Genomic DNA, 25,153 nt, shown 5'->3' on the forward strand with positions numbered 1-25,153 from the left:
CGCCCCTCCCCTTTCAAAGCTCCGAGAATTATCTGTGTGCTGCTCCGATATGGAGAGCAAATCACTGGAATGCTCCTGTTCTGCCCTGAAGTAGGAACACAGCAGCAGGCAGACTGCTGCTGTAGGTGGAGGGGAACAGACTGCTGTGCTGCTTTGCCATTCCTTAACATGGAGAGCTCACATATTCATGATGCTGCTCTCGGCAGCTGAGGGGGCTGTGGGAGAACTAGGAGAGAATCCCAAGATGCGCAGCGATCAGCTCTTCCTTCCCACAATGCTGCACTGTGGGATACGTACCCACGGTGCATTGCTCACCCTGTTGATTTATGATGGTGTCCCCAATGTGGACGTGATCTGTCGACAGATGGAGCAAGTGTGAACACCCTTTGGTGATTTTTGTTTTGTCGACTTTTAGGTGTCGACATAACCTTTGTCAACAAAACTTGGTAGTATAGACAAATCCTTAGTGTGAGAAGATGAGAACTACTAGGGCTTGTCTACACTTAAAACTCTGCAGCTGTGCCACTGTAGCATTTAAACATAGACACTACATACGCAGATGGGAAGGTTCTACTATCAACGTAGGTAATCCACCTCCCCAAGAGAGGTAGCTAGGTCGACAGAAGAATTATTCCATTGCCTAGCACTGTCTACATGGGGACTTTCTGTCTACATGTAGATTTTTCAAACCCTTGGACTGATGTAGTTAAACCGACCTAATTTTTTACTGTAGACCAGGCCTTATTTATAAAACCTTGAAGAACACAGTGACCAGACACAACCAGCTCAATTTACCAATTACTTCCTTTGTTTAATAAATCAGTCTTAAATGCAAAACAGGTTTTAATAAAATAATTACATAATCAGCATATTGAAGACAATTTAAAAAATTAATTTAAAAAATAAGATGTTGCTTTTTTGCGCATTTTAAAATGAATTCCAATATTCATCCCAGTACAGCTTATCACAAATCACAAGTAAAAAATTAATTTAATAAATGCAATTCACCATTTTCTAATAGAAGAAATGAAAAAATAAGAATCTAATTAAATGTATGTTAACCTATATAATTGCTTACATATGTATAGATGTAGCATGTTGCCCTAGCTAGCAAAATGAAGTACCAATTTTAGCGCAGAGCTATCTTTAGCTGTAAGTCAACATGTTTTAATGACAGGTTTCAAAGTAGCAGCAGTGTTAGTCTGTATCTGCAAAAAGAACAGGAGTACTTGTGGCACCTTAGAGACTAACAAATTTATTAGAGCATAAGCTTTCGTGGACTACAGCCCACTTCTTCGGTATGCATATAGAGTGAAACATATATTGGGACGGTATATATATACACACACATACAGATAGCATGAACAGGTGGGAGTTGTCTTACCAATATATGTTTCACTCTATATGCATCCAAAGAAGTGGGCTGTAGTCCACGAAAGCTTATGCTCTAATAAATTTGTTAGTCTCTAAGGTGCCACAAGTACTCCTGTTCTTTCCTCAATATATGTTTCGCTCTATATGCATCCGAAGAAGTGGGCTGTAGTCCACGAAAGCTTATGCTCTAATAGATTTGTTAGTCTCTAAGGTGCCACAAGTACTCATGTTTTAATTGTTACCAACCCATGAGAATCAACATTTCTTTAAAAAACTAACTAAAGTTAAAATGCAAAAACACAATTAAGACAGATGATTTAAACCAAGGTTTCCTGCTTGCTGATTTAAACCATGATTGAAATTGGTGATTTAAACTGCTCGGATTTAAATCAATCTCTCCTTTTTTTCAGGCTCTATCATCAATTAGTGCACCTGTTCTTTTAAATATAACAGTTCAATTTTTTTATGGGAAACGTTTTCTTTAACAGGTGTATGTAACTCCTCAGCTCCCTGAAGAGTTATGTATGTCATCAAACATAGAGGGAAACTGTGATAAGCACCTAAATACAAAAGACTTTACTTTGCTGTGTTTGTGTTGAACCTAGGATGTTAGAGAGAGAAGGTGGGTGAGAAGAGACTGCAGAGACACTTGCTGATACAGACTAACAGGGCTACTACTCTGAAACCTGTCCCCAAGGAGTGCACGAATGTGGTGCTGGGCTCTGCTAGGGTAGGGTGCTGCAGAGCCCTGCTGACTCCACAGGATCTTGCGGGGCTCTCCCTAGCGCACGTAAGTACATTGCAAGGTACAGCATTAGGGATGAAAGCGACTCGTCGCTTGACTCCGCAGCGTGAAGCGAGAGCTGGGCTCGGGGCTAGCGCTGGGGTCTCCAGCCCCGCACGTCGGTTGCTGCTGTTCATTTGGCCGATTCCTGCCCGTCTATTTACAGCCGCAAACCGCCCCGGCGAGCAGGGCCGGCCGCGCGCAGCGAGGGGACAGCCCCAGCACAACGCGCCGCCCGAGCGACACCAGCTCTCCCGTGTCCCCGCGCGGCGCCGGCCATGAAACAGCGTCGCGAGTCCCGCGGGCTGAGGAGGCAGCGAAGGGCCCCGCCGCCCCGTGACTCACCGCTGTAGGTGGGGGGCGCGGCGGCCGAGCGCCATTCCGCCTTCTCCGTCTTGTGCTTTTTGTGCTTCTTGCCCATGGTGGCCCCGCCGCGGCCGGAAACAGCCGCCGCCACTCAGGTCCCACCGGAAGCGAGTCCGGAGATGCCCTTCCGGGTAAGGGGGTCGGCCGGGAGCATGAACTTCCGGGGCAGGGGGCGGGGTTCCCCTCCCCGCGTTTTTCCAAAAGTAGCGACGGCAGCTGCTTCTGGTGCGCGAGCCGAGCCCAGCCCCTCCTTGCAGCGGCGCGCGGAGCGGTACGTTGGGGGAGCGGGCGGCGGGGGATCGTCCGGGACGGGGACTCCGGTGCCGGCTGCGGGGCGATCTCCGCGCTGGGAGCCAAGGGGCTCCGTGGAGCTGAGCAGCCCGGGCCGGCGCCTCCCTGGCAGCGGGCAGCGTAGCCCGGCCCGGCCCGTCCCTACAGCGGCCTGTGCGGTGTCCTCGGGATCCGCCTGTGTCCTCTGCCACCGAGCAGCCTCCGCGCAGCCCCTGGTGTAGACACGGCATCGCGTTCGCACGTGGTGGTGCCTGGTCGGGTCAGCCCGAGGCGCCCTGCCGGGCAAGGGCGTAACTCGGTTGGCGTGAAGGTCCAACAGAGACGCTAATGCAATTAAATAATAGACGACTGTGTCTAACGGCTATAAAGCAGGGGTGGGCAATATTTTTTTAATGACAGGCTGCAGGTCCCGGCCGCCACTGAGCCCGCTGCCGCTCTGGGGTTCAGGGTGCTGTAGGTTGAGGATCCCTGTTCTAGTGTATATTGTGTGTACTGTACTTTATGGTAATTTTCACTATACATGATTTTTCTCTTATGCGCCGACCTTCGAACCTAACCGCCGCGTAAGATGTGACTCCACTGTAGTGTAAAAAAAAATTTGCTTTTGGTGCCCCCAAATCTTGGCGCCGTAGGTGGTTGCCTAGTTCGCCTAGTGGTTACACTGGCCCTGCCCCAGTGGCGCTACAGGCCCTGTGCTGCTCTCAGAAGTAGCTGGCACCACGTCCCTGCGGCCCCCGGGGGGGGCAGAGGGCTCTGTACGTTGCCCTTGTCCCCAGGCACTGCCCCCCGCAGCTCCCATTGGATGGGAACAGGGAACTGTGACCAATGGAAGCTTTGGCGGAGGTACCTGGAGGTGTGGCAAGGGCAGCACATGCGGAGCCCTCTGCCCCGCCTTACCCAGGGACCGCAGCACTTCCTGGAGTGGTGCAGTGTGGGGCCAGGGCAGGCAGGTATGCAGGGAGTCTTCCCTCGTCCGCGCCGCTGCCACCTTGGAGCCGCTTTATGTAAGCGGTGCTGGGCCGGAGCCCAAACCCCTCCTGTACCCCAACTCCCTGCCCTGAGCCCCGTCCTGCACTCCGCACCCCTCCTTCACCCCAACCCCCTTCCAAGCCCCCTCACACACTCCGCACCCCTCCTTCACCCCAACCCCCTTCCAAGCCCCCTCACACACTCAGCACCCTTCCTCTGCCCCAATCCCTTGCCCTGAGCCCCTTCCTGCACACTGCACCCCCTCCCACACCCCACACTCCTCCTGCACCTCAACCCCCTGCCCCGGCCCTGCATACAATTTCCACACACAGATGTGGCCCTTGGCCCAAAAAGTTTGCCCACCCCTGACCTAGTGTCTCATTTGTAAAGCACAGAAGAGTCCACCTCTGCATTGATTCAGTCTCACTGCGTGATCTATGCTGCATTTTAAAACATTTGGCAGCACATCTACAGGGATAGACCAAGGAGCCCAAGCTCCGACCAGCGCCTGAATATCTATACTGCTGTTTTTAGCCTGAGCACAAGTCTACAGGCTGTAGACTTGGGCTCTGACATTCGCTGCTGCGAGTTTTAAACAGCAGTGTAGATGTACTCTCAGTACTGTTCTCAGGTGTCCTCTTGCCAGATGCCATAGTTGGACTGGGCAGGGGCATGTCGTGGTGCTCTGAGTAGAAGCACAGTCATTGTATGCTTCAGCCACAACTGCTGGGTGAACTAGGCCTAATTGGTGGACAAAATAATGAGGGGATGGACTGTTTCACCCACCACTCCTTTTTTGGGCCCTTAAAGAAAGAGACTTTGGGGGGGGAGGAGGGGAAGGAGAGACTTCACCATCTTGGCTGCATCCATAGGCACTGACTCCATGGGTGCTCCGGGGCTGGAGCACCCACGGGGAAAAATTAGTGGGTGCTCTGCACCCACCGGCAGCCAAGCTCCCCCTGCCCCACCTCCTCCCCCTCCATGAATGTGCCGCGTCCCCGCTCCTCTGCGTGCCTCCCAGCCCTTCCTGCCTGGCAGCCGGCAAACAGCTGGTTTTGGCAGCGGCGTTAGCATGCTCTCGGGGGGAGGGGGAGGAGTGGGAACGTGGCATGCTCAGGGGAGGAGGTGGGGCCAGGGCGGGGATTTGGGGAAGGAGTTGGAATAGGGGCAGGGAGGAGGCGGAGTTGGGTTGGGGACTTCGGGGAAGGGGTTGGAATGGGGGCGGGGAAGAGCCGGGACTGGGGCAGGGCCGGGGGAAAGGGAGGGGTCGAGCACCCACGGCAAAGAGGGAAAGTTGACGCCTATGGCTACATCCCCACCATCTCCTGGGACCCCAGACCTTCATCCTAATCCTGAGAGATGTCCTGGCTAGACTGGGCCAAAGAGAGAAGCCAGATTACATCAACCTCTGCTGATTCCAACTGAATCCCGAACACCACCTGGGATGAAACAAGATCAGACTTTAACAAAAGCTCCAGCCCATCTCAACTAACTTCTTTTCTCTTCCCTAATAGGACAGTTGTTACCATTTTTTTTTATATACCAGCTTACAAGAGACTCAAACAATGGCTTTCACTCTATGCATCCGAAGAAGTGAGGTTTTTACTCACGAAAGCTTATGCCCAAATAAATCTGTTAGTCTTTAAGGTGCCACCAGACTCCTTGTTGTTTTTGTAGATACAGACTAACACGGCTACCCCCTGATACTCGTCAAACAATGGTAGTTTTCCTTCTAAAATTCCCTCTCCAGATAAAGGGAAAGAGGGAAGAAAAATGTTGTTAAATATGAAACACTCACTTAATATTTTACATTTCAAATGCTTTAACTGTTTTTTTCTTTAATAAAAGGTTAAAAGAATGTTAACGGTGTGGTTTGCCATGGTACTAAGCAGGCTGAGATGTCTGTTTCCTGAACCCTGTTTAACACTGTTTAATGTTGGACAGTGACTGGGTTATGCTAATATTTTTAACACCTATATTTCATCTAAATTAATGCAACAGAATAATGAGTTTATAGAGCAGTTTGTAGATGTAAATTGCTGAAAGCTAATGTAATTCATTTAGAGTTGTGGACTGGGGTATAGAAGTTTGTATATGTTTGCCTGAATTTGAGTATTACTGCTTGAACTGTTACCCCTCTGAAAACTGCTTGAACTGTTATGTTACGAAACCCTTGTGGTTTTTTTTAATCTTTCCGTCACTTTTTTTCAATTTATGATAAACATCCCTTTCCTCTAGAAAGCGTAATAGCCACAGATTCACATTCCCACTGGCGTTCCATAAATATTAACTTGGCCTAATTATTATTAGAATGGGGCAAATGCTTTATCATTCTGATGTTTTAACAACTCTTCAAAGTAAGTGCCATTGGAGGCACTTTTTTAGTAAACACTGTTGTATATTTTCTTTTTAGGAATGAATAAAATGGATGAGGCAGCTGGTGATTTAAAACAGGCACTTCCAAATGTGTGTGATTCTGTGCAGATACATGTAGAAGTTCATCAGAAATCAAACAGGTTTGTTTTATATTGTGACCATTTCAGAGGTATATGAATGAAGTCTAACATACGTCACAAGAACTTAGTAGGTTTTCCAAAACATAAGCTTCATTTCAAAAACGAGTAAAGGTGGTTAAATAAGTGTGCTTACCTATCACACCAACAACAAAACCAATTCACTAAAGGGTAAAAAAAAACTTGCACCACCCATATATTAATCTTCTTATTCTTTTCAAGAAATGTGCATTCTACAAACTTAACTTGGACCTTGGATTTTATTTAATATATTGTTATCTTGATATTACTATCTGAATATTGACATTATTGCAATCAACTGCTAAATATCAACTATTAAGGATGTAACTTTTTTCATGAGAATAATATACATATCTAATAACAAAAATCATGACATTGTCAGGGTGGCAAAATTACATATATGTAAACTTACGTGTGAGGCTCATTGTCTAAAGTGTTCATATATAATTTGATGGTTTTTTTCTGGAAGAAGGTTGTTTATTTTTTTAGATTAGATATGATAGTCTATTTATTTTGGGTCAGAGTTAGTTTTATTGTGTTGAAATAGAACTTGGCTGCCAAATAATATGTTGTGTGGTCCATACAAGATTTATGCAGTCTATAACTATTCGTTTCCTAGCTTTTAAGTACTTTGGACTTAAAAGTTATGTGACAGAACATTGTTGTTTAATAACTTTTAATGTTTTTTGAAACCAAGTGTTTTGGCTTTGGTATTCCAATTTTTACAGCTTTCACTTTTTCTTGTATAGGCAAATTAAGGTTATTTTCATTTTAAATAAAATGGGTTGAACGGGTCATCAGATTATTAAGTTAAAGGAGTGAGTAGTGTTGGGCAAGATAATTTCTGGAAACAGACATCCGTATTCCCTTAATAGTTCTGAATTTAAAAAAAAAAAAAAATTTAAATCAGTGAAAATGTACTGTCTACAAGGGAGACATCACCTTAGTATGTTTATAAAGGACATGAAAACAGTCATTTGTATGTACAAACAATACATTATCTTAGTTTCTTTTGCTCTGGTTTTTGAAGAATTTTTCTATTCAGTGTTGAAGAATTAATGTATGACTTATTTTTCAAGCCTGTGGGATTCACCACGTAAGCCTGTTTGCAACTTGACACAACAGGAATTGTCCTCAATTTTGTTCATGTGCAGGTCATAGTCCAGGGTCTCTGGCGGATGCCTTCCTTTTGTCCTGGGAAGATAATCTCATGTATGCATCCTCTCTGGCTCTGCTCCTACCCAGAGTGGTGTTAAAAATCAAACAGGGTCATGCTTGCATGATCCTCATAGCACTGGCATGGCCTGACCACCATTGATTTTCCTCTCTGCTGATTCTCTCAAGCAGGCCTCCAGAACCAGCCTTGATCTCACAAGACCATGGGCCCCTCCCTCATCACAACCCATATGCTCTTAGCCATACAGTGTGGGTGCTCCATCATTTATACTTTGGAGGAGGTCTGTTCAAGGGATATTCTCCTGAATAGAAGAAAACTTACTTCTAGATACTTACCTGTGAAGTGGAAATTATTTTCTTTGTGGTCTCAACAAAAAAGTATTTGTCTGGTCCAGGCTCCAATATAACATGCGCTGGGCTATTTGTTATACCTGAAGTCTTCCAATTGGTCCATCTGGGTGTACCTAGCCCCTCACTCTGCTTTTCATCTTCCATTTCATAATTGTCCACTTTTCTCCAATCCTACCTAACTCACGTTTTTGAAGGGTTTGGGCCAAGTTTATATTCCCAAGTAGAGGAGCTTAAACATGGTGTTAACAAAGCTAATGGATCCACCCTTTGAACCTCTGGCAATTTGTTTTTTGCTGCATCTTTCAGTAACTTTAACCTTTTTGGTGGCAATTACCTTAGCAAGGAGAGTAGGAGAATTGAGACCCCTGGTGTCTGATCCATCATATACAGTCTCTTACAAGGACAGGGTATACTTACACCTTCATCCAAAGTCTGTCACCAGAGTGGCTTCTCATTTCCACATCAATCAGGCAATGTATTTATCAACTTTCTTTCCTAACCCTCTTACTCATAATGGTGAAGAGATGCCACACAGATGTTAGGGGAGTATTTGTATTTTACTTGCATAAGACTAAACCATTTAGGTCATCCTCACAACTGTTTGTAGCAACTGTGCACAGGATGTAGGGCCTTCCAGTCTCATCCCAAAGAACTTTGTTGTGCATTTCCTCCTGTATGTGTTTGTGCTACAATATGGCAGTGTAATTCTGACAAGCAGGGAGCTAACATATTCAACAAGATTGCATGCAGCCTCTGCTGCTTTTCTAGCTAAAGTACCTATACTGGACATTTGTAGAACTTTAACTTGGTCATCAGTACATATTTTTGCATGTCATGGTGCTATTTTTTTTTAACAGTCTAGAGAGAGTGCCAGATTTGGATGTGTGTGTAGTCCCTCCATCATTATTTGGGTAAACTGTGATCCCACCTTTTTGGACTGAAGTGGAATGGATGTGTGGAATCACTGGAAGAAGAAAACATGGTTACTAACCTGTAACTGATGTTCTTTGAGATGTGTTGTGTATGATCATTCCATGACCCACCCTCCTTCCCCTCTGTATTGGAGTCTGTCTGGTAAGAAGGAACTCGGGGGAGGAGGGCACGCACTCTGGCCTTTATACGATTGTGTAGCAGCACGAGGCAGCAGAGAGCTCATGAGGTGCCCTGCTGGGTACTGCTAAGGGAAAAATCTCAGGTGCTAACTGAGTGTGAATATACCTTACGTGGAATATACATGAAACATAATTCAAAGAACAACAGTTACAGAACAGGTTAGTAGCAGTTTTTCCTCTGGTATATGACCATTAAGTTTCACACACACAAGTAAACACACATACTTTAAACCTGACTCTTTACTTCTGGGGCAATTCTGTGCCACTGCACATGCAGAATTTGTGCAGAAATGAATGCATTTGTGCAGAATTTCCTTTTCCTCCACAGAAATGGACTGGAAAGCTGCTGACCGCCACTAGGGTCACTGGACCCGGCAGAGCACAGTTTGCAAATAGAAGACACTGACGGGGTGGGAGTGGGAGCTGGAGGGTTCCTGGCAGCTGCAGTTTTTTAGTACACCCTGAAGGAAGTAGGCAGCATGCAGGAATCTCCATACAAGCCCAGGATCCAGCTTCAGGCTGTTGTTCCCTCTGGATTCCAGGGCTGGGTGGGGGACGAGGACGGCAAGTGTCTGGGCTGGGGGGGCGCAGCTGTGGGGGATGGTGAGTGTCTGGGCTGGGGGGCACAGCTGGGGTCTGGGTATCCTGTGGCTGGGCTCTGAGGGGTAGGGAGTACGTGCGAGTGTCTGGGCTGGGGGTGCCCTGCAGCTGGCTCTGGGGAGAGGGGGTATGGTTGCCTGGCCCCCTGCTAGGTTCTGGGAGGTGGGGGCAGAGAAACAGGAACTGGGTTGTCATAAGAGTTTCCTTAGCTCTCTACTCCTGGAGGAATTTTTTTTGTGTCCGTACTGTTACAAGACACAGTTGCTGAAAGGTATTTTGAAATAAATTACCAAAATAATGTAAACTGGCATGATTATATAGTGTTGTTTTGACAAAATATGCAGAATTTTAAAATATTGTGTGCAGTATTTTTAATTTTTTGGTGCAGAATTCCCCCAGGAGTAACTCTTATGTCGAGCTGTTACAGTGCAGCTTCTGCTAGTACTTTCTGACAACTTAATTTTTGGCAAGTATTAGAACTAGGGCTGTCAAGCAATTAAAAGAATTAATTGCTTGATTAAAAAAATTAATCACGCAATTAAACAATAATATAATTAAATATTTTTGCCTGTTTTCTTCATTTTCAAATATATTGATTTCAATTACAACACAATACAAAGTGTACAGTGCTCACTTTATATTTATTTTGGATTACAAATATTTGCCCTGTAAAAAAACAAAGAAATAGTATTTTTCAATTCACCTAATACAAGTACTGGAGTGCAATCCCTTTATCATGAAAATTGAACTTACAAATGTAGAATTATTTACAAAAAAAAACCTGCATTCAAAAATAAAATAATGTAAAATTTTAGAGCCTACAAGTCTGCTCAGATAAACAAATTTGGTTACAATTTGCAGGAGATAATGCCTCCTGCTTCTTGTTTATGGTGTCTCCTGAAAGTGAGAACAGGCGTTTTCATGGCACTGTTGTAGCTGGCGTCGCAAGATATTTACGTGCCAGATTCACTAAAAATTCATATGTCCTTTCATCTTCAACCACCATTCCACAGGACATACGTCCATGCTGAAGATGGGTTCTGCTTGATAACCATCCAAAGTGGAGCGAACCAATGCATGTTCATTTTCATTATCTGAGTCCGATGCCACCAACAGAAGGTTTTTTCTTTTTTGGTGGTTCGGATTTCATAGTTTCTGCACTGGAGTGTTGCTCTTTTAAGACATCTGAAAGCATGCTCCACACGTCATCCCTCTCAGATTTTAGAAGGCACTTCTGATTCTTAAACCTTGGGTCGAATGCTGTAGCTATTTTTAGAAATCTCACATTGGTATCTTTGTGTTTTGTCCAATCTGCTGTGAAAGTATTCTTAAAACAAACGTGCTGGGTCATCATTCGAGACTGCTATAACGTGAAATGTATGGCAGAATGTGGGTAAAACAGAGCCAAAGATATACAGTTCTCCCCCAAGGAGTTCAGTCACAAATTTAATTAATGCATTATTTTTTAATGAGCATCATCAGCATGGAAGCATGTCCTCTGGAATGGTGGCCAAAGCATGAAGGGGCATACGAATGTTCAGCAATCTGGCACGTAAATACCTTGCAATGCCGGCTACAAAAGTGCCATGTGAACACCTGTTCTCACTTTTAGGTGACATTGTAAATAAGAAGCCGGCAACATTATCTCCCGTAAATGTAAACAAATTTGTTTCTCTTAGCGATTGGCTGAACAAGAAGTAGGACTGAGTGGACTTGTAGGCTCTAAGGTTTTACATTGTTTGTTTTGTTTTTGAGAGCAGTCGTAACAAAAAAAACTACATTTGTAAGTTGCACTTTCACGATAAAGAGACTGCACTACAGTACTTGTATGAGGTGAACTGAAAAATACCATTTATCATTTTTACAGTGCAAATATTTGTAATAAAAATAATATAAAGTGAGCAGTGTACACTTGGTATTCTGTGTTGTAATAGAAATCAATATATTTGAAAATGTAGAAAAAAATCAGAAAATATTTAAAAAATTTCAATTGGCATTCTATTGTTTAACAGTGCGATTAATCGCGATTTATTTTTTTGAGTTAATCGTGTGAGTTAACTGAGATTGACAGCCCTAATTAGAACACTTTTTCTTCTAGAAAAAGTCAGTATTTTCCGTGTTCTGTTTCTAAGCCCTTTGGGGGGAAAGCCCCTTTTTTTTTTTTTTTTTTTTTTTTTTTTTTTTTTTAATAAAGCTCTTTGTAGGTATATTAATCTTGCACGCTGCCAGGCATATCACTGATGTTTAATAAATAATGTTGTTTCTCTCTTATTAGCACCTCAAAGAAAGAAGATATCAGGCTGAGTGTCTTAAAGCTGCTAAACAGACATAACATCGTTTTTGGTGATTACACATGGACTGAGTTTGATGATGGTTTTCTGAACAACAATGTGCAGTCTGTGTCAATTGTGGACACAGAGCTAAAACTGAAAGAAAGACAGGTAATCAAATTTTTGTAAATATAAAAAGGATACGCTTTTTATAGAAAAATGTTATCAACTTGCTATTAAATCAGATTAAATTATAGTAATCTGTTTGTTTAAGCTTACTCTTATCTTTACCCTCCTGTATTCTCAGAGTCAATTATTTCTGATATTGTATGTTTTATTTTTGTTTCTTTCAAAATGGTCATAGCCTTGCATGTGTAAAACCTAAGTCAGGAACAAGTACAGCAGCAATCACTGCACCGTAAAAGATGGATACAAATTTCCAAGAATTATTTCTTTTCTTCTCCCCAAGAAGCAAACAAATGTGTATGCAGTTTTTACAAAGGAGGTGTATATCAACAGGCAAAAGATAGGCATTGAGATATACTAGCAGAAAAACACAAATTTTAGTTCATCTCCTGGTGATGCAGTATCATGCTCTCATATTTTCAATTAAACAAATTTATCCCTTTTGCTATGTAACATTGTTTCATTGGAGCAAAAAGATGGAGAAAATATGGTATAGTAAAAATAATGGTGTAGTAGTACAAATCCTGAAAATACCCACACTTACAACCTGTTTTCCAAGTTTAATTCTGTGTGTCTGGTTCTTTCTGAATCGACCAGAAAAGTAGTATGATTCTTCAGGTGACAGACAAAATGTCTGATTTCAATAGGTAAAACTATATTTACCCTGTCACATAACACTAGAACAATGGAACACTAACAAAATTAAAAGGCTGCCAAATTTAAAACTGGTAAATGGAAATGCAATAGGTATTTAACCTGTATAACTTATTGTCATAGGATGTTGTTGAGGCTAAAATATGAGGAGGATTCAAAGGAGTAGACATGTGTATGAACGAGACGATTCATGGCTACAATAGGTAGTGTAAATGTTCGAAGGAGTCTAACCATCCTGCTGGAGCATACGAGACAGCCACTCTGCTTGGGGAGTCTCCTCCATTTAAGACTCTTTAGTCTTTTAAAAATGTCATCTGTATAAAGTTAATATTTAAGTCAGGAGTGGGGAACCTACAGCCCGCGGGCCTGATCCGGTCTGCTGCTTTATTTCATCTAGGCCACGGCAAATCTCTGTGCTGTGAGCCAGAAGCCCCGAGCCTCATTCCCCTGCAGTGCTGGAGCCGCGAGTGGCAGCTTGTCCCTCTGCGGGGGGAAGCTGGGGTTGCCTTGCTGTTAAAAGTCCAGTCAGTGCCGCGCAGCTCCTGGAAGCAGCCAGCTTGTCCCTGTGGCCACTAGGAGCAGGGGTGATCAGGGAAGCTCCACACGCTGCCCCCGCCCCCAGTGCTGGCTCCGCAGCTCCCATTGGCCAGGAACCGCAGCTGATCAGAGCTGTGGGGATGGCACCTGCGGGCTCTTCAATCCGCTGCTGTTGAAGAAGGGGTAGCTGGATGTTGCTCCGAGTAATCTTCACTGATATTCTTGATGGCTGTCTTTGGGTGCAAAATTCATTTCACTACTTGAAACTATAGTTCAATCCTTTCAGAATGTGGAAAGTGGTAGTTCTACACTGTCTGATGCCAAGAACGAGTTCCTAAATACTAAGAAACATTGTGAAAAGGCTGAACATAGTCCATTTGCAAAAGCTGAAGAGAAAGATAATAGACAAAATAATACCATGGAAAAAATCAAGTGATCACTCGCATACATCAATGCTGCCTACGTTCTTGAGCCCAGACCTTTCTGATAACTAATTTGATTCGGCTTGTGACCTAATAGTGGCTGTTGCATGTTTTAAGATATACAAATGAACAAATCTGACAGGCAGCAGATTATAAAGCATGAAGCAGCCTGTTCAGTCATAAAACAATATCGAGTACAATACCAGCTGTTGAATCAAAACCGCTTGCTTTATCATGGTGGAAAGGGTTGTCCTTGCTCTGTAGTTACAATGGCAAAATTTACATCACTCTGTGCACTAAATAAAATTGGTCAGCTTGGGGAATGGTCCATTCAAAAATCAGAAATAAACTGAAGACTTCCACTGCTGGGGAGATAGTGACTGTCACTAAGATTAGAGAAGAGAATTGCAGGTGAAAAATTTAGTCAGTATTCATCAGATTAAGAGGAAGAGGGAGATACTGATGAATTTGATGATGACGACAAAGATATAGATGAAGCAGTTGAAGCTGATAAAGAAAAAGATAATGTAAAGCGAGATGCTGCCTGCCTAACAAGTTTATTAAAAATAACTTTTGTGAGTTTTTCTGTTTAATTTCATTTTTTCTCTTTTAACTGTTAAATCTTGAATAAAGTTCACATTTAAATGCTAACCTAACATTGCTAAAAAAGTAATTATTTTTTCATTATTTCAAAATCATTTAATTTTCACATTTTTCTTAGTTAAAATAACTGAATTAAGTAATTTTTTGTAATTGGGCATAAGTATCTATCTAAGGGTAAGCCTATTGTTGCCCATCTTTTTTTGTTACTATTGTTCTAATAAATTAGTGCTTTGATTAAATATTTGACCATTTTTTACTTTGACCATATTTAATCAACATTTGATTGGTCAATTGGCCAGTGATTTTTAGACCAGTAAAATGCCCAATCACATAAATCCCCCAAAAGTAACTTTCAACGTGAATTCTGAAGTTAATTGTTTTCTTCAGACAGGCCACTTCAATGAAATCATCAAGAAGAGCTGAATTAATGTTTAGAAGAGGTTCATGGGCAATAGACATCCTAAGAACTTTATTCCAAAGAGTTGTGCAGTTTTTAGTTATTCTGATAAATACTAGAAATGTGGAATGTTCAGTCTCCCATCTACCGCATTCAAAACCACCGAATGAATTGAAATAATGTAAGATGCACAGAAGGTGCATGAATACAATCTCATTCTCAGTATAATTTATTGGGGGGGAGGGAAGGGGGAATAATTGACTAAAATTCAATCACTGGTTCTAAAATATACAGCTCTTTACCCAAAAACCTCAGATTGCTTCTGTGTTTAACCCAATTCTTAACTTTTTCTAAAAAGAAAGCTTATTTATTACAAGCTACCAAAAATGAGTTATTTGACTTATCAACTTACTTATTAAAGCTGACTTTTTTTCTATCCATTTTAGCCCATTAACCTGAGCAAATGCAATCTCTCGATTCATATTTTTCATCTAAATGATGAAGGACCAAGCACTGAAAATCTAGAGGAAGAGAATGAGAATATTGTTGCAGCCAACCACTGGGTGCTGCCTACAGGTACTCTTCTTTGGTAGCCAGCTGGGGTCCAGAGGAAAATCTGTGAATAGGAGGGGACATGGTTGTTTAGCTGTAGCTATAGGGCTGCTTGTTAAAGGTAATCTGTATATGGGATGAAGCTTGGTTCCCAACAGGTGTGAGGAAGCAATGAATTAACAAATATTTTTTTTAGTCATCTTTCTTTTTTTGACTGAAGCAATGCAAAAGATTCTGGGATATGGTGCACAATTCTGAAGTACTAGAGGTGGAGGAAGTAAGTGTTTTTGTGGCCATGAGTGAAAATGCATGGTCTAAATGAATATTTATTTGACAAGAACACCTCACAGATTAAAAGCCTTCTGTTCTGGTTCTTGTACATTCTAATTAACTTTTGGGCACCTATTCTTGCTCATACACTTAATATCCTATGTATGCACACTCTCTTGTCTCACTGTATTATCCCATCTTGTCAAGTCATTCATTTAAGAAGGAAAACAAAACAAAACTGGGAGGAGGAGAGGAGTGTAGGGGCCTTGTTCCCAAGATCGGAATAAGATTTGCCCAGGATGTATTGAAATAGGGCCTGATTCTCTCTGCTACTACCATGTCTTCAGGGGAACCAGATTGGGCACTCTTAGGTGGAAGGGAGGGAAACAGCAGTTCCATGGCATTCTCTCCCTTTGACCAATCCTGTGGAAAACCTGAGTACACCACCTAGTTCATGCTCCACTCCTTGGGAAGGGTTATGGATGGGAAGGTGGCTGTTCATTTTGACATAATTTTGCCATGTAAGATCATACATTAGGGTGGTTCTTTCCCAGCCACCTTCTCAGCTTTCAGTTCCTACCTATGAAAATCTCCTGCTATGATTAAGAGGAAACCCTGCTTTTAAAACCTTTTAGTTTCCTTTCTGAAAGCTCTGAAACTTATTTATAAGATTTTAATTTTCCTATTTAAAAAAACACATCACACAAATACAAACCAAAATCAAGCAGTTGATTTTTACTCATTTTCTACAACTCCTTGTTTTTTCTGCCTTTCTCACTTACATACCGACAAAGGTCTTGTAAAAAAAAAATGAATTATAAAACTGGCCTTTTTAATAAACAAATGTCCTGGCTTTCAATAGATTTTACTCTTCACAAACTTCGCATCTCACTTTCACATTTTTAACATGGAAAATAAAATGATTGGGAACAAATTCTATTCAATTAATTTTTTCCTACCAATAGGTAAATGTTACTGAAAGTTGAAACCAGTAAATAATTTAACCCATACTTACAGTTGTTGACCAAATAGTAGTATGTGCTAGAAGTTGTAAAACTCTCTGATTCACTAATGAGATAAGAACTTTCCTTTCAGGGCAACAAAATTAACCTAGGTTAATTTTTATCGTTCAAAATTGTCTGCTGTTTGTTCCATATCTTTAATTATGGTTGAGCGTGTTTCTTATTGCAGAAAATCTGTCAGCATTATAATGCACTGTTTAGATAACAGATCACTGGGTTTAACTGAGCGTTCTTAGTTATTAATAAATAGAATCATACATAATGGCTATAATATTGTTTTGCAGTTGAATTCCATGGTCTTTGGGAGAGCCTTGTCTATGACACTGAAGTAAAATCGCATGTAAGTTGAATGAATAACCCCTCTGTGGACAAGGAAGTCTTGACAGGTAGCCTGTAGAAAGTGCTGCAGCTTGGGGAGAAACAGTCTTCAGAAATGAAACTTCTTTTACATGGAATTTTATAAAGCCTTATTAAACTTTTGTGTTTGAGAAGTATGCTTTTTAATTACCTTGTTAGTATATTTCTAGTCAGCTAAAATAAAGACAGAACTTTGCAAAATGAGATCTTCCCCCTCTCCCCCCCCCCCCCCCCAGTTTTCTTAATATATTTTACACAAAAAAACTTTCTGGATAAAAATAGATCAAAATGGGTATGTTAAATGATGCATCTAAATAAGAGTTGTTTTTTAGCAGCCCTGCGCACTTGCATCTTGCATTGACTTTTGCAAAGGTGGTAGATATTCTCAACTTCTGAAAAATAGGCACCCAGCATAAATTACTTTATTTCCAGGTACCCAAACTCAAATTTTGGCCATAACACTTCATACAAAATAAAACTTTTTGTTTTACAATTTATGTGAATAAACAGAGATCCTGAGGGATTGTGACTTAGCATATTCTTGCAAGCTGTATTGTGGACTGTAGTAACAGCTCCATTGTTTGGCTTCATTGTTGGAGTTGTATTCAGATCTTGGGTGAAAGCAGACTAAAACTCGTTAATTTTACCTTTTGTAGTTTGAATTTAGTCTGCAAAGTTTAGTGATATTATCATGTAAACGTTACAGAAATTACGTAGCCCAGTTGAATTTTCCATAACATTTCATGATGGTGATACACTGTCATATTAACTATTTAAAGGTCAGACTTTTAAAAAATGTTTGACAGTCATATTTTTTGAACTCCTCTAGCTGAAAAAACACAGCCTCAAGAAACTCTGAATTCTTCCATTGACCTAATTGTGTCTACAGTGGGGGTTAAGTCAACCTAACTGTTGCAAAAGGTGTGAAATTATTCATAGTCCTTGAGCGATGTAGTTAGTTTGACTTAAGTTTTAGATGTAGGCCAGGATTAAGACATCTACATGCCTATTCTCTAATGCATTTCTTCATTAATGGTCTCCCGACCATGAGTGTCTGTTGTAGGAACTGAAGTCAGCTGGAGCAGCAACATTTCCAGTAATTAAATAAAATATCTTACAAGGGAGAAGCTCTTAGAGCAGAGTTAGTAGCTATTAGGGCTGTCGATTAATCACTTAACTCATTGGATTAACTCAAAAAAATTAATCAGTTTTAATCACACTGTTAAACAATAGATACCAACTGAAATTTATTAAATGTTTTGGATGTTTTTCTACATTTTCATATATATTATATTCTTTATTGTAATTGAATTCAAAGTGTTTATTAATTTTAATTACAAATATTTGCACTGTAAAAATGATAAACAAAAGAAATAGTATTTTTCAATTCACTTACTACTAGTACTGTAGTGCAATGTCTTTGTCATGAAAGTGCAGCTTAAAAAATTAGATTTTTTTTTTTTTGGTTACATAACTGCAGTCAAAACCAAAACAATGTAAAACTTCAGAGGCCACAAGTCCACTTAGTCCTACTTCTTGTTCAGCCAGTTGCTAAGACAAACAAGCTTGTTTACATTTACAGGAGATAATGCTGCCTTCTTCTTATTTACAATGTCACCAGAAAGTGAGAACCAACATTTTTCTAGTTGGCATTGCAATGTACTTACGTGCTTGATATGCTAAATATTCGTATGCCCCTTCATGCTTCGGCCACCATTCCAGAGGACATGCTTCCATATTGATGACGCTTGTTTAAAAAGTAACGTGTTAATTAAATTTGTGACTGAACTCATTGGGGGAGAATTGTATGTCCCCAGCTCTGTTTTATCTGCATTCTGCCATATATTTCATGTTATAGCAATCTTTGATCATGATTGGCATATGTTGTTCGTTTTTAAGAACACTTTCACTGCAGATTTGACAAAATGCAAAGAAGGTACCAATGTGAGATTTCTAAGGATAGATATAGCGCTCGACCCAAGGTTTAAGAATCTGAAGTGCCTTCCAAAATCTGAGAGGGACGAGGTGTGGAGCATGCTTTTAGAAGTCTTAAAAGAGCAACACTGATGTGGAAACTACAGAACCCAAATCACCAAAAAAGAAAATCAACCTTCTGCTGGTGGCATCTAACTCAGATAATAAAAATGAACATGCGTCGCTCCACACTGTTTTGGATTGTTATCGAGCAGAACCTGTCATGAGCATGGACACATGTCCCCGGGAATGGTGGTTGAAGCATAAAGGGACATATGAATCTTTAGCTCATCTGGCACACAAATATCTTGCAACGCCGGCTGCCACAGTGCCATGCGAATTCCTGTTCTCACTTTCAGGTGACATTGTAAACAAGAAGCGGGCAGCATTATCTCCTGCAATTGTAAACAAACTTGTTCGTCTGAGCAATTGGCTGAACAAGAAGTAGGACTGAGTAGACTTACAGGCTTTAAAATTGTACGTTTTATTTTTGAATGCGGTTTTTTGTACATAATTCTCCATTTGTAAGTTCAACTTTCATGATAGAGATTGCACTCCAGTACTATTTCTTCTGTGTTTTACAGTGCAAATACTTGTATTAAAAATAGTGAGCACTGTACACTTTGTAATTGAAATCAATATATTTGAAAATGTAGAAAACATCCAAAATGTTTAAATACCGTATTTTCCGGCGTATAAGACGACTGGGCGTATAAGACGACCCCCAACTTTTCCAGTTAAAATATAGAGTTTGGGATATACTCGCCGTATAAGACTACCCCTCTTCCAACGCACACCAAAAAAAAAATTAAAAAAACATCAGATTTGATTTCAATATTTCAATATGGTAATTTTAATTCAAATGCTTATGACATGCAGGTACTTAGCAGGAAAACTGTCACTTATAAACATAAGGCTGTTTGTCATCAAACATGTAAACATAAAACAGTGCAAGTGGATTAAACTTTTCCTAATTCACTCTAAAGCTGAAAGGAAGGATAAGACAATAAACCCATGGGAGCTGCCATGCTGTTTGTTTTCTAAGCTGTCAACCAAACTGGAACTGATGATGATAGGAGGAAGATAACAAATGAGAGAGAGAGAGAGAGAGCAAGTGCCGGGCAAGTCCTTGGCGAGTTAGCAACGCCCATCATAACTGCAAGCTACGGTATTTTTACAGGTTTTGCTGGCGTGACAGTTTCCCTTTAAAAGCCTTCAAAATCCTACTGTTCGTCATCTGATATCATAAGTACATCAATGACATCTTATGATACATTTGTAAGGCAGTCATCGTATGGATCGAATTCCGTATCAGATGGTGTGGTCTCAGCTTCGGCTTCATCTTGCCACAAGTAGTCGTCCTCCATACCATCTAATGAATTTGATATGCCACACTTCTTGAAAGACTTGATTACTGTTTCTGCATCAATATCATTCCAAGCTTTTATGACAAACTTGCACAAAACATCCAACTGTGGAGCACGCATGTTTCCTCCTTTTGTGAATGACTTTTCGCCGCTAACCATCCATTCATTCCACTGTTCTTGAATGCAATCTTTAAATGGCTTGTTTAGGCACACATCCAGTGGCTGTACCAACGATGTCAATCCTGCAGGAATAACTGCCGCATCTGTGTTTAGTCTTGCTAGCATTTGCTTGGTGCTGGGAGTTAAATGAGCCCTGAACATATCCCACACCAGTAGACTACATTTTTGAATAAGTCCACCTGGTCGCCTGCTCCATACATTATCAAGCCATAGCTTTACCCCTTCTTCATCCATCCAGCCTTTTTCATTCACATGTACAAAACAACCAACAGGGAACTTGAATTTTGGCATTGTTTTTCTTTTAAAAATAATCATTGGTCTCAGTTTGGCGCCATCAGCTGTGCATCCTAGTACCACTGTAAAACTGGACTTCTCATGTCCTGTTTTAATTAAAATTGTTTTTTCACCTTTTTGATGGACAGTTTTATTTCCAACCATATCAAAATTCATTGGAGTTTCATCCATATTTCCAACACTACTTAACGCATAGTCATGTTTAGTGCGCTGTTGTATTACGTATCGATGGAAACTATTTACTTTGCTATCAAGATCTGCAGATAATTTTGGGGCAATTTTCATCTTTTGCCTCAGTACCATATTATGCCTTCCCATGAATCTAGTACACCAGGATACAGTGGCCTTAAATCTGTTGCTGTGATCTGGGTTAGATTTGGCCCACTGAAGTGCAAACAAATGTATTTTATTTCGTGTCACTACATAACCGTTTTGGCGATGCTCATTCACCATGTCTGCTACATGTTTTTCGAGTTCTGGCCAATGTGGAGTGCCTCTTCTTAATGCACACTTACCCCTTGGCATACTCTTTAATGCTTTTTCATTTGCTTTCCAGTCCCGAACCATCTTTTCTGTTACTCCATATTGTCTTGCAGCAGCGCAGTTATTATGTTCCATGGCAAAGTTTACAACTTTAAGTTTGAAACTGGCTTCATATTTCTTTCTTCTTGCTGATGGAGCCATGATGGGGTTTTGACTGTTGGACATTTGTATACTGTACTGTATGTACTGGTGCTATACTGTATGAACAGGTACAGATACTGGTGCTGTACTGTATGTTGTACCCAGTATACAACAACCAGCCAATCACGGCAAGCGATGTACCTTACCGGCGATTGGCTGGTTGTTGTATACAAAGCCTGCTTGGATTGGTCAGCTCTCCCTGCCTGCCCAGCCCTCCCTGTCTCCAAGACTATCAGAGCGGTAGCGCAAACACGCCTCTTTCACCCGTCTGGCCCGCCCTTGTATCCTATTACCTCCTTCTCTGCCTCTCAGATCTCGCACATGCGCGCCTGCGCCGCTTCACTGCAGTCCTCAGGAGCGAGATCTGAGAGGCAGAGAAGGAGGTACGGTAATAGGATACAAGGGCGGGCCAGACGGGTGAAAGAGGCGTGTTTTTCTGGGCACAGCGCTGCTCTCTCTCTTTTTTCCATACCCCGGGCGTCCCGGACGCCTGCAGCTTGCTCCGCCCTTCACTTACACCTTCCCGGTGAGGCGCCCCCTCACCTCGTCATCGGGCGGGGATGCGGCCGCGGCCATTTTTGAGCTCCCCCCACCATATGCGGCGACCGCAGATTCTCCAGTCCGGCTCGGAAGTTTCAGCACCCGCCCTATAAGACGACACCCGGCGTATAAGACGACCCCCGACTTTTGAGAAGATTTTCCTGGGTTAAAAAGTAGTCTTATACGCCAGAAAATACAGTAAATGGTATTCTGTTATTGTTTAACAGTGCAATTTTTTTTAATCACTATTGGTTTTTGTTTAATCGATGGTTAGCCCTAGTAGCTATGCTATTTAGAAGAAATCTTCAGCTGGGGTGAGAGGGTAGGGAAGGCTGATGGCCATTGTACTGATGAGTCCAGGTTAGGAGAGCCTATGTCTCCGAGTCAGCCATAGGGCAGTATACCTTACTGCCTAGTCTGTTTGCTTCTTAACTCTTTCCCCTATAATAAAACACCACCCCTGCTTTCCCATAAACTCAGCATAAAACAAGTGGTCTGGTGAACTTTCCTTACTGTATTTCAAACAAAACCGTGATTTTAGCAGATGCGAAGGCTGCTTTGGTAACAAAGCTCATAACTCCACTTTTCAGTGGACTTTAAATCTTCTCCCTCTGCTTGCCGTGTTCAAGCCAGTCCATACTAATGAAAAGCAACATGGGGCAAGACTGGGTTAGGAAGGGGTTGAAAATTTAACTTCATATAAAACTATTAATGCCCTCTAGACCATTGAAAGGTTCCCAATTTATCTTATGGGATATATAGAATGACTAATTTTTCCTGTTTTTCTAGAGGGTGAACTGGAAAAACAGTGGAAATTTGACAGACTCATAGACTGGCTTAGTAACGAGACTTTGGGTGCAGTTTTCAACCTCTTGGTTCCTCATCTCATCTCATGAAAAACCAACTTTAGGGAGGAGTTGAAAATTCCAGTAAATGTCCATTATTGAGGCTGGCGCTGGGTGTAACAAATGTTTGGTTTGCTGTGAGGGTTGTCCAGTAAGTCACACCATTAGTGTTCACCCAAATAATGCCAAATGTGTCCCATGGTAATACACCTTTACCTTTTGATGGCCTCCCGGTACCTGAAAGAGGTGCTTAGAATAGTAGAGCTCCACACAAGCAGTTGCTCCTTGATGAAGGTCCTGTGCTTCCTCAGAAGCTTGTAAAATAACAAAACCTTGAGCTACAGAGCATGCTCATTGGGACAGTGGTAACAATTAGATGTTTAACTATAGAATTATTGGCACTAAGTTAATCACTTTTTTTAAATGCATATTAATACTTTTCAAAAAGAAAAACTTAATTGTGAAAATATTTAAGTGAGCCAGTCCATGGGTAACAAAACAGCATGTTGTTAACATTTCAAATTGTCTTGGTTCCTGAGGAAAGGTGGAAATGTTCTTTAAGCCCTGATGCAGTTTCATTTAGAAACTATACAGTGTCAATAAACATATTAAAAGTATTATCTGTCTTTTAGAATTGTCTTCTGGTGGCTTGTTCACTTTCAGTAATGTCCCTTCTCACTGCTATTGGGTCATCAATTGATTGTTCCCCTTATCCAGAGTGAAAATAATTCTAAAATTTTATGGTTTCTCCTTGACCCAATTCAGGCTACCCGTCCTGGGTTTTTTTCTGCTGCATGGACTTCCTGTTGGTGACAGCTGTTCACCTCTGAAATGACAGTACTTTTAATCTATTTTAAAATTAACCTATTGCATAGTAGGTGAACTGTAAGCTGATATACTGAAAATAACACTAGGCACATGGACCAAACACTACATTGAAAAATAAATACTACATCATTATTGGTAAGAAGAGAGAAACTAAATAATAACCATCAAACAGAACTTAACATCTAGAAAAAGATTACTTTGCACTTACATGCCTATTTAAACTACCGATAGATGAATTGAAACTACTTCAGTGTTGCAAAACTAAAACACTTTGAAAAGCTGGAAAATATTAACAGTATTACTATGTAGTTACAGAAATTCATAAAGATACTCCTGTTCACACACGCATTCCAATTTTAGAAAAGGAGTCCCTAAGAGAACTGTTGCAGAATAACAATATTGAGTATGTAATCAAGAGTGAAAAGACATCTCAAGAATTAATATGTAATATGTGTTAAGAACATTTTCAAGTTCTCATAGATTTTTTTAAAAACAGTTTTGGTACAATATAAACTTTTTTGTTTTGTATAATGGCTGTACCTACAGGACTTATGGCGTTCAATATTGCAGGAATATTACATTGACTTCTCAGTGAAAATTTAACATAAACAGAAAATTGAGATATAGCAATAGAAATTAAAATATACTATTGGGTGTTCCTATTCTAATTATAGATGAAGTGAATATAGAGTCAAACCTCTTATCTTTCAGGCAGGAAACTAAAAACTGAGGACAGCAAACCTTCTTTTGTCTGGAGAATTCCTACTATTTACATTTGTCCTGAGTAAAGCAACTTACCAATTGCTTACAGTAGCAAATAACAGTTCCATAGGAAGTAAAGAAAATTTGACTGGGAATATTTATATATGATGGACTATCAGTATATATCAGAAGATACAGCATATGGTTAAACGTCAAATAGCATCAGGCATTATGACTAAGAAAAATATACATCTTCTAGAACACCTGAAAGTAAATATAATATAATATGGATGTGATTGAAGCAGCTCTGTCATTATTCCAGACCAGCAACAAAATCCAGTTTTTCATGTCAAACATTGAATCATAAATACAAAAAGAGCAATGACAAGTTTTCATCTAAAACATAGATTGGACAGCAACCCATTTTCAGAGTGTATGATGCAAGTAGGTTTTTTTTTTTTTTTTTTGAGTTCATATCAAATTTGACAGTATAGAACAATACCACCAATTAAACACAGGTTCAATTGCATATCTTACGAGACCTTTTGGTAATTGGGAATCCATAGATACCATGGTAGTCTATGCCATTTCCAATAATATTGGTAAAAATATTTTCAGATACACCTCTTCCCCAATATAACACGAATTCGGAGATAACGCAGTAAAGCAGCACTCCGGGGGGGCGGGGCTGCGTACTCTGGTGGATCAAAGCAAGTTCGATATAACGCGGTAAGATTTTTTTGGCTCCCGAGGACAGCGTTATATTGGGGTAGAGGTGTATTTATTGTATCTAGAGTAAAGGCACTAAAAGTAAATGTCAGTTTGAGAAACACAAGCAGACCAGAATTTAATTTAAAAATATATTTTCATACCTCATTTAACAATGGTTGGTGTCAAAGAGAGAAAAATATA

General features: G+C 40.9%; 2 protein-coding genes across 2 annotated transcripts in view; one reads left to right on the forward strand and one right to left on the reverse strand.

Moving 5' to 3' along the window:
- The window catches only part of BRD9 (bromodomain containing 9), a 54,552-nt gene extending 51,906 nt beyond the window's left edge, over positions 1–2,646 (reverse strand). The window contains exon 1 of the mRNA XM_034759508.1: positions 2,504–2,646. Coding sequence (XP_034615399.1) covers positions 2,504–2,579 — 76 coding nt within the window. The 5' untranslated portion in view covers positions 2,580–2,646. The remainder of the gene's footprint in view (positions 1–2,503) is intronic.
- A 16-nt stretch (positions 2,647–2,662) lies between these two features.
- The window catches only part of TRIP13 (thyroid hormone receptor interactor 13), a 41,890-nt gene continuing 19,399 nt past the window's right edge, over positions 2,663–25,153 (forward strand). Inside the window, exons 1-5 of the mRNA XM_034761428.1 lie at positions 2,663–2,795; positions 6,198–6,300; positions 11,833–11,998; positions 15,073–15,202; positions 16,755–16,810. Of these exons, the coding sequence (XP_034617319.1) occupies positions 6,200–6,300; positions 11,833–11,998; positions 15,073–15,202; positions 16,755–16,810 (453 nt within the window). The 5' untranslated portion in view covers positions 2,663–2,795; positions 6,198–6,199. The remainder of the gene's footprint in view (positions 2,796–6,197; positions 6,301–11,832; positions 11,999–15,072; positions 15,203–16,754; positions 16,811–25,153) is intronic.

The sequence above is a fragment of the Trachemys scripta genome, chromosome 2 (assembly GCF_013100865.1).
Source record: "Trachemys scripta elegans isolate TJP31775 chromosome 2, CAS_Tse_1.0, whole genome shotgun sequence".
Lineage (NCBI taxonomy): Eukaryota > Metazoa > Chordata > Testudines > Emydidae > Trachemys > Trachemys scripta.